This window comes from Sparus aurata, chromosome 15 (genome assembly GCF_900880675.1).
Source record: "Sparus aurata chromosome 15, fSpaAur1.1, whole genome shotgun sequence".
Lineage (NCBI taxonomy): Eukaryota > Metazoa > Chordata > Actinopteri > Spariformes > Sparidae > Sparus > Sparus aurata.
Window position 1 is genome coordinate 21,475,259 of NC_044201.1, and position 10,484 is coordinate 21,485,742.

The window sequence follows — 10,484 nt, forward strand, 5'->3', positions numbered from 1 at the left end:
ACTGGATTCAGAATAACTTCAGTTTCATTAATATTTTACTTTGATCCAGTGAGCATAACAATTTTTTTTAGTAATATTAAATATAGTCCTCATTAATCAAATTCACATTTTATATGTCTGACTCTTGTTGGTGATATAATCTGCTCAAATATATATATCTATATATATATATAGATAGATAGATAGATAGATAGATAGATAGATATAAACACCATAAATTGACAAGACAGTAGTGATGCGTAAATCATTTATTTCTGTTTTGCTGTAAACAAACACAAGTCATGACATTGTAAATTCATTTCTTATAAACAAATAAATATCTGGCCATACTTTATCAACTCTCAACAAACAGACCTCCGTCCCTCAACAATACAATTCCTCACAAGATTGTAAAGTGCTGAGATGCGTCATGACACACTTGTTACATTTCAAGGTCTGCCTGATCTTTTAAAAAAAGTGGCAGATAAATAAAAGGTAGAAGATGAGACAACCTTTTCCCCGTGCTGTCAGTCAGCACAGTCCTGCCTCAGTTTACTCAGATGTATCTGCTGCCATCTTGTGGTGAAATTCTGGAAGCATGAAAAATGGTAGACATGTTTTTTTTCTCTCATGTTTGAAGCTCAAGACAAAAGTAAATCAAATTCTTGATTCATCATGACACACATGTGACAGTGAATCTTTTCACAGCGTCTGGCACAAAGAAATGCCACAGTATACGTTGATCTGGAAAGTATCAGTCGTCAACGTTACACCCGTGGTGAATTCAGCAACTGGATCAGGGCTCTTTGCAGGGTGGACTTCATGTTGGAAGCTCAAGTTTCCTTTCTTTGTGATGAAGCGGAAAAACAAGGGAATTATGTAAACCTGTCACTTTAATTGAATTTGGGGTCGATCAACGTCAACTTAAGACAAACAACATTTGGAAACAAAAGACCCTTCAGCTGGAGGGGGCTGGCAGGCTCATCTCCTCCCTCAGAGGGTCTCTCATTAGCTGACACGCTTCGTTCTAACATGCTGATAAACAGCTGTGCAAAGTTTTTTCGGCCGCTTGGGAAATGATGATTAAAGCCATTGGCCTAGAACATCTAATTTTGTCTTGAGTGTGTTTAAGCATCGGTGCCAAACTGTGCTTCAGCTCTGGGAGTCACCGCAAGTAAAAACAAATGGAAAAATCCCTCAAAACAGCTCCAATTTCCTTTTTCCTAATTTCCTCAGAAAATTACGGCAGTTACATGTCTTAAACTGACAAAACAACATAGTGGGAGGCTTTGCAAACAGCCAGAGGTCAGGATCACTGTGTCAAGTGTTTCTTTGTGTTAACTCTAGAAAGAAAAGTTATTCATGAGCCTGACATTATATGTGACATAACCTGTACACCCATGACCACTTTATCTCCTATTTATCATATCATATACTTGAAGAGAGACACTGCAGGTGAAAAGGGTAAATCTAACAAGTACATATCATCTTAAAACTTTTCCAGTTGATGACTGACATATAAAGTATATGTGTTTTTGTGTTACAAGTTTTCTGAAATGTTATGTTTAAACATGTAAATATGGCATTATCTACTGAAAGATGCCCTAGTTTCCCTTTATTTCCAGAACAGAAAGGTGAACAAACCACAGCAATAAACAAAACAACCATACTTTTTTTTTTTTGCAATGTTGATATGATTAAAATGTTCTATAAATCAAGCTGTGGGTTGATATATGAACGAACCCCTCTACAGAAACCTTCAGAATATAGACAGGAATAAAGCTGGAAAGTTTTGGTGTGAGCTGATTTGGAGATTTCTGGCTCAGAATATAACAAAAAAAAAAGAAAAAAACTCATTTTGAGGAAATGTCTTGTGAAAGTTGACGCAATTTCTTTGGCAAAAATGGTGAATAATGTAAAAGAAACAAAAAGAAACAAACAAAAAAAAAGATATCACCATGAAATCTTCGCTAATTACTTACACAAATACAGTTGTAATTAGTTTTTTTGGTCTTCTGTGATAATGAGGCACTATCTCATTAGAAATGTGCTAATTTGCCTACATTTCTGGAACAGAAATAATGACAAAAATTTACGCCCAAATGTGATCTTGGAGCTTTTCTTTCCACGTCTCTGAAATGAGATCATTGAAGGAAAACAGCCCAAAATCTCAAATTTAACCGGTGCATGGAAAACGGTGTCTTTGCCTGTTGTGTTTGCAACAAAATAGACTCAAATTTCTTAAATTCAATACAAAATATAGGAACTCAAGGGAGCAAGAAAGTGCCTGTCTGCAGGTGCTGAACTCTGAATTGTCTCCCCCCTGTCTGCTCCTTGGTGTCAATAGACAAAGCTGACATATATGACGGATGTCTCTGGTAGTTTGGGCAGGTGGAGGTCAGGGAAGGGCAGCGTGCCGTCAGTGTCTATGTGAGTCTGGACTGTGTAGGCTTTGACCACTGCTCCCCACTCCAGCACAGAGCTGTGGATGACTCCCAGTCGAGCCTGTTCGTGATACGCCGCCCCCAGCTCCCTGCCCAGAAGGATGTCTTGGATCTGGGGTGAGGAAAACACAGAGGAATCTTTCTTCATGTCCTCAATCAAATGCAGGTTTGTGTCTCTCTCCCGGTTGTATCTATTTGAGTCCAGGTGAGCACCGTTTTCTCTGTCTGTGTCTGTGTTCTTGGCTCTGTTTGCATCTGGACAGCTGTGAACCGGCCTCTGCTGCAGGTTCACCATCGTCAGCCTCTCCAGATGCTGCACGGCAAAATGTCCATCCAGGGAGGGGGAAGGCGTCCCTCTGGATCCTCCGGGGCCACAGTGGATCAGCGTGAGATGCCTCACCTCCGAGTTGTTGAGCAGACGCGCCGTGTTGAACGGTGACGTGAACCAAATCGTTAAACGCCTCATCCTGAACACAGGAGAGGAGTGCGACTGAGGGCGGTGCAGCGAGGACAGCTGGATGTCCTTACACTTGCAGTCCGCGAGCGAGGAGACGCTGCAGGGCTGAGGGTCCTGGCTGCAGGAGTAGTAGAAGAAGCTGTTGTGGGTGACGTAGGCCAGGCGCAGGTCAGAGCGCTGCAGAGCCATGGAGACACACAGCAGCACACAGAGCAGAGGGGCAGGAGGGCTGACGGCGGGCATCACTGCTGGAGGACAGTCTCAGGGAGCATGGTGGTGGTGTTCATGTGTGGATGTGTGTGCAGCTGTAGCCTGTAGAGAAGAGAACACACACATTGTGTTTCAGAAAAAGAGTAAAAATAAGAAAATCACAACTGACTATCATCATCCTGCATTTAATATATGTTGTGTTTGGCAAGTGTGTGCAAAGGCATCTAGTGGAGGAAGAACTCAGTAAAAGTATTAATGCCACAGTGTGAAAATACTCAACAATTAAGAGCACAAATGTACAAAAGTGAGGAAGTTATATTTAGAATTCCTGAGGTTTCCCCAGCAACTGAAGTAAGGAGAAAAAGGAAAGAAAAAAAAAGGTTTGTTCAGTAAGGTAAAGAAGTAAGGGAGGAGTAAAGGAGAGAAGGAAAGGGGTAAGTTAACTAAGGTAGAGAAGGTAAAAAAAAAGTAAGGAAGGATGTAAGAAAGAGAAGTCAGGAATGAAGGATGTAATTAAGGAGATAAGGAAGGAGGTAAGGATTAATGAATGGAGGTAAGCTACGTGATGCATAAGAGTGAGGCAGTAAGGAAAGAAGTAAAGAATTAAGACGGCACAGATTGATTTAAGAAAGAGGGAATGGTGTAAGGAAGAAAAGGGGTAAGGTCAGAAGCAAGGAAAGAAGTGAGAAAGGTGTGGAGGAAATATGGAAGGAAGTCAGTGGAATTTAAGAAGGGAGGGATGGAGGGAGGAAGAAATTACGTAGTTAAGAGACTAAGAAAGTAAGTAGGTAGATCAGGGAATTAATAAAAGTATGGTAAATAAGTAAGGAAGGAGGTGAGGTAAGATAAGTCAAGGGGGAAAGAGGGAAAAAAGATATGGGATGCACAGGAGGAGGGAAGTAAGGAAAGAAGTTAAGAAAGAACAAGGTAAGAGTTGAGGAAGTAAGGAGGTAAGATGAGGTAGTGTGGAAGGAGGTAGGGGAGTAAGGAAGGAAGCAAAGAGGTACGCTGAGTGAGGTAAAGAAGTAAGGGAGGAGGTTGGGAGGTAAGGTAAGAGAAGTCAGAAAGGACGGAGGGAAGGAAAATATGGGATCCATAAGAGGAAGGAAGTAGAGACAAAATAAAGTGGGGGAAGAGGAAATGAGGAGGTAAGGTTAAATAAGGAAAGGAAAGACAGACATGAGGAAGTAATAGGAGCGGAGATAAGGAAGTAAGTTAAGGGAGGTCGGGTGGGAAGGAAGCAGGAAAGAGAAGGATTCTACAGAAGCAGAGAGTAGAAAATAAAATGAGGAAATACAAAACTAGCAGACTGACACTTTAATGGTTTCATTATGTGAACCACAGCATCGAATACAAACGTCCACTTCATGTGCGGTGGGCTTGAGAATCCTGAAATGACAAGAAGTCGCTGTGGTTTCTGGGAAAAAACTGTTTTGCATCCCGCTTGAATCCTGTTTGAGCTCAGGCGGGCTGAGACTGTTGTTTACTATTTTCAGTGGCTTCTTCTTGGCATTTTCTTCGAGGTCTGACATTTGTCCGTGGCACCGTCATAAAAAGAGCTCGTTATATATCAGCCAAGACCTCCGGCTCTATAAGGGACAGTGATGGGCACAATTTGTCATCATTAGCACAGATCGCCTGTTGTGATGTGAAGCGCTCTGATGCCCGACTGAGTCTCATCTCGTTAATCAGGCTCTCTGTCAGTCGTATAAATGTTTTCTTTCTCTCGTCTGTGAGATGGAGGTCTGTGTGCTGATGTTTAACCCGTTGTGGATACACTTAAACTCAAAACACTTAGCACGAGATGTTCAATGGACGCAGTGGAGAGGGACAAAATACATAAGCTTAAGTTTTGAGATGATGTCAACACTCCTGACACCTGGTGGTTATAGGTATGTTGTATAATCTTATTTTATAACAAGTATTTGTAACAATGTACATAAAGTTCCCTGAATTCTGCAAAACGAAGAGTGCTTTTACTTACAAAATGTTAGTGACTATACTTTACTTTTATTGACAGAAGTAAACATTGTGGTGTGTAGCATTGCGCTCCTTTAACACTGTCAGGGACAAGGAGGAAACGTAGTAGGAGATATAGTCCCGTTTATTCTTTATTACCCACAATGCAATTGGAACCGATACTTTGGTCAGAGAGATTGGTATGTTTTTTAATTTTTTAACTTTTAATTTTTATTTATTTTTTATTTTTTTTACATAATGTGCTTTATTATTTGTTTGTTGTCTCTTAATGTGTTTATTGTTATTTTGTGTTTCTTTTGAGACAGTAGTGAGATGGTAACAGATCACACTGTAGTTCAGTTAAATATATATTCTCATGAAAACAAAATGTTGAAAATGTTCATCAAGCATGTTGATTTCGCCGTCCTGACACCTGCTTTTTTTCCTATTCATATATTTATTGCCTTGTCTTGCTTACCGTGTTGTTGTTGTTTTTTTGCTGTTATTTTGAGGTGTTTTATGTGTTATACATGAAGATCTCAAGAGAAATAATCATTTGGCCTAATTGCCTTTTCATCCTCAGTGATGTTTAATACATATATTGACAGCTGTGGAGATTTTGTAGCGGTCTGGTAGACTTACTTACTTTCACACATGCAGTTTGAATCTGTAAACAGACTGATGTGTGAAATCTGCAGAATTCCTCTTTAAAAAAAAGCCTCTACATATTGATTCCACTGTTGTTCGCTGTTCTCTAGGAGTGACTTAATGTTGTTATTCCATCTTTTGTTTAAACACGTCTCATCATGTCTTTTTAATCCAGTAAATGATTACCGCCTGACTTCTCGACTGCTCCCAGGGAGCGGGTGTGAACTTGCTCCATGTTGCTGCAGCTTGTTTTGCATCAACAATACAATACAAAATTAGCTTGAGACTGTAACTCCTATTAAAGGTAAAATACAGCATGACTGAGTGAAACGTTTGCAGTGGTAGAATGTGACAAAGTACATTTACCGAGGTATTTGTACTTCACATGAGTATTTCCATTGCATCTCTCAGAGGCAAAATCACTTTAGTTACTTTTAATCATGTCAGATTTGTTTTCCTATCCTTCCTGTCCAGCGAAAACCTCAGAATCTGATTTTTTTTTAAAAAGAAAAAAAAAAAAAAAGATTTTGAATGTGATTTATTTTATTTTTCAGATAAACTGAAGGATTAAGTGTTCCTTTGTGGGTTCAGAAAATGTCTCCTTCTTCTTGAACTAAACAAACTATTTTGAAACCCTCCTGCATCAGCTGGAAAATGCCCCGACACAAAGCTGAAAACAATAGAAATATGTGGAGCAACGAGGTCTTATATGCATTGCTGTAGATTTTTCAGAGTGTAAAGGTCCTTTTTGTAAGAAAAGCTGATTCCGAGTCTCATTCCTAACTCGTCAAATACTGAAACATTGGTATGGCGGCCGGCCAGACCTACAATCCCCTAAAAAGATCTTTCAAAAAGATATTTTTCCAAGTCGGTTAAGTCACAATTTGTCATAAAACTATAAAACTAATGAAATATAAGACTGTGAAAATACGTAATTATAAGGTCCACACAGCCAACAGTCGCGTCAGTTGCGTCGTCCTGTTGAACGATCACCAAAACCCGTAACTTAAACATCGTAGAGCTGCTCCTGTATATTCACAGCTCACAGAACTGACCGACTCACCTTTCACATAACTGCCATTGTCAACATGACCAGATTTATCAGGATTTTGTATCTTTTTTAGTACCTTTTTTGAGCCGAGTTGGCTGCCACGTTGGTGTTGGTGACGTGTGTTGAGCAAGACAATGTGGTTCACCGAGCGGTATAACACAAGACTATTTCTTGATTCCCAGTGACCCAAAGTTTTCCTGGAATAAGGTCCCAGGGGGTCCACCAGAAGGGGCGTGACTCTGAGATCTGAGTATTCTTGCAGAGTACTGGGTGTTTATAAGAAGATAAAGTGGTCAGGTCATGAAGTAACCCAGCCCTCTTTCAGCTCAGGTCAACTTTCACACACGCACACGCAGAGTCAAACGCTCCGAGGTCGCTCCCCTGTGTGCTTCTCATCTATTAAGTATTTTCTTACCAAGATGTGAAGAGAGAAGGGATGTGGACACGCTGACAGCTGGTTTGGATCAGCAATTTGTCTGTCACACACACACACACACACACACACACACACACACACACACACACACACACACACACACACACACACACACACACACACACACACACTGAATCTGAGATGGGTGTGTTCTTCCTGCACTACAGTTAGGGATACATTGTTTGGCACGGGCAGCCCACATTGAATTTCACACACATACAACACACATTTAGAAAATTATAACTGTGGAGATCGCCGAGAGATTCCAGGGAAAACATTGTTTTGAAACCTCGGCTTTTACAAAGGTCAGGGCGATTTTCTGGTTTGGCAGTAATATCAGACCGGGAACATTACTTTCTGCCTCATTCTTGAAAGCAAAGTTGACCACCACATTCTTCCTCTGGCCTTCTGCGACGTTAAAAACAAAAGTTAATTATCATCTTTAGTATGTTTAACGTCCACTTTTCTTATATTGGCTCAAAGTCGGAAAATTCCTATTCCGCATGTCTGGCAGGACCGTATGTATTCAGTGCCAGTTTGTTTCAGCTCCTCAGTGAAGCTCTGTGGTGTTTAAACTGAGTGAAATATTTCAGATGCTATGATTTTGGAATTGACGGTGTCTTGTATAACATTTGTACAGCAAGTTTGTCCTGGCACCTTTGCAGAAATTTGGGATCTTTGCTGGATTTTAAAACACAGTTTTGTGGGTTTGAACATTGGCCGCACTGGTTAAGTTTGTACTTACTGACCCACCGGCAGTTCGGGGAAGTTCATAGGGGATTTTCGGGGTCTTTTCTTTTTGTTGTTTTGATGCTGGCTAATAAAAATATCTCACAGTAGATAAGCTGTATGAAGAAATGTCAAATGGAGCGGTTAGACTCATTAAACTCATGAGATGAATGCAGGGTTATGTGCATTCGGTGGTCAGCTGTGCTTGTAGGATGAGACTGATGATAATCTGTGTTTTCTTATGTTAATAAAGCCCATAATCACACCATCAAGTATCGTCTGTGAGGCTATTTTTATGTGCCATGGTTAATTTTGAGTCACAATAATGCCATGTACATCATCCCGCTGCCTTAAATAATCATTAGTGCACCAAATCCGTTTCTTACTAATGCAGAAACCCCTAATGCATGGATCTTAATTTAAGGATTCAGGCGTATTTAGGTGGCTGGTATCTATGAATGAATACAAATTAATGCTGATGCTAGATCTGGTGAGCTTTTGATATTGGATTAGGCTTGACAAAGGAAGATTGGTCTTTAGCAGAAACAAATATGTGTGGTTGACAGAGCCACAGACAGGCTAGAGAGGTTGTATGTTGAGAGCTAAAATACAGAATATTTCCAGGCAAATTCTGTATTTCCAATAACTGAAGAGAAGTGGATTTAACTGCATGTTTGAGACGTTTCAACTGAGTTGAAAACATGTAACATGTTTCTTGCCGTGGCTCTGTATCACCATTAGACTCAGTTAGGACTGCTGTGAAGTTGACTATAGCTCCATCGGAGCAAGTCACAAATGTTATAAAGCCCCAATTCTGTTGACGTGACTGCATGAAAAAATACATGTCATAATGTGACATATTGAGTGGGGTGTCACAGGCAGGGAGAGAACCACATAAAAGATGAGAACCAGTGTAATGTTATATTCAGTTCATTTCCAGGATGGTACAGCACTAGTTGAGACAGCCCTCCCAAGAAGAACAGCCGCATTGTTTGCTCCTGTGTCCAAAAAAACATGTTGATGTTCAAGTGACGGAGACCGATAGCAAAAGAGGACCGTTTTTTTTTTTAAAGCTTCGACACAATCCCCCCTTGACCTCAACCATGTGTTTGTTATTGAATACAGGACGACAGTGTTCCCTTCACCATGACAAGGTAGTCATTTATACCCAAACATGATCTTTGCAAAAATGCACCGGGTTGTTGTTGTGGCTAAACCTTACAAACCTTACACCAGTAACATTTGACGGATTTGACACAGACAAATGTGTCCTCCTGTCGACAGAGGCATCAGATCAGAAGACGCTTCTATGTGGAGCTCAGGAGTACGTGGACGAATTATTTGTTAAAGTAGTTACTTTAAAGCGATTGGTTTGACATTTTGGAAAAATGCTTTCTCAGATGTCAACCTGCTGCAGTAAATAACATACCTAGGAGGTGGGTGATTAGACCAGCCTAACCCAGGAGGAAACAGCTAGCTGAGCTCTGTCTGGAGGTGACAAAATTACCAATAACATGTAATACACGAAACGTGCAGAGGATTCAGGAGGTTACTGCTACAAGCCAAGAAACAGTCCAGCACCGGCTGCTCTGTAAATTTCTCACTTTGTTTCCAATTGTTTACTGTCTTTATGCAAAACTACGCTAACAGATCTGGCATCATTATGGCAAGAAAGACAGTTCACCCTAATTTTGACTTTAACTTCAAAAACATCTCTGCTTAAACTAACATTGCACCTTTTTTGACCAAGAGGAAAGACATGAAGCAAAAAATAGATCCACGTAACATAGAAAGAGCTTAAGCATCTCAGAAAAGATAGAAAACAAACTGATTCTTTTTCATTTAAAAAAAATAAATTTCTTGCATTATTTACAAGGGCTTTCTACTCATTTAAACCTACGAGCTTCACCACCAGGTGAAGGACAGATCTGTAGTCGAGGAAGATGGACAAGAAGTGGTGAGTGACAGGATTCAGAGGGCCACCTCTTTTTTTTCCCTTTCCTGAAAGTGAGTGTCTCACCACATATCTGGCTTGACTTGGAATGACTGGATTGGATCCTGAGGTGACTCAAATGTCAAACATTTAGCTAGTGAATCATTTTTCTGTGTCAGGGGTTAAGTTTGCCTCAATGAAACTCACTGAAATAGGTACATTCACCACTTCTACCATCTCTACTATTCACAGGGTCCTAAAGGATTTGAATCCAGCATCGTTATCACGCTTTTAAACATTTTCTATTAGAACAGATTTGCCAGAGTGTTTCTATTACATAACACAGAGACAGGAATGCACAACGTAATATGAGAATTCAGAGCAGTTTTGGCCGTCTGTGCCTTTTTAAAGACTACTGGAGTTAACTGCAGGACACAAACGCACATTTAAAAAAAAAAAACACTTTAAATGGTCGTCAATGATAGCACACAGTAAGTTTTCCCGGTTTTCTGGTGTGAAACTCACCTCAAGTTGCTGCTGAAGAGCTGATAAGTGAATGCGTCAGTCTGAGGCTGGGATGGGGAGGAAAAATCACACATCCAGCTGACGTCAGGATGTGGGAAGTATCCAACAGTGGA

The 10,484-nt window shown here is 40.4% G+C and overlaps 1 protein-coding gene across 2 annotated transcripts; it reads right to left on the reverse strand.

Moving 5' to 3' along the window:
* Positions 1-233: 233 nt before the first annotated feature.
* Positions 234-10,427, reverse strand: LOC115596223 (uncharacterized). 2 transcript variants are annotated; one of them, XM_030441080.1, is made up of 2 exons: positions 10,372-10,427; positions 234-3,192 (listed from the first exon to the last, which is right to left on the reverse strand). In XM_030441080.1, exon 2 carries the CDS (start codon positions 3,121-3,123, stop codon positions 2,320-2,322), a length of 804 nt encoding a protein of 267 aa, XP_030296940.1. In that variant the 5' UTR covers positions 3,124-3,192; positions 10,372-10,427; the 3' UTR covers positions 234-2,319. The 2 variants fall into 2 exon arrangements, with proteins under 2 accessions (XP_030296940.1, XP_030296941.1); XM_030441081.1 differs by lacking the exon at positions 10,372-10,427 and adding an exon at positions 4,405-4,460.
* Between the last annotated feature and the right edge of the window lie 57 nt (positions 10,428-10,484).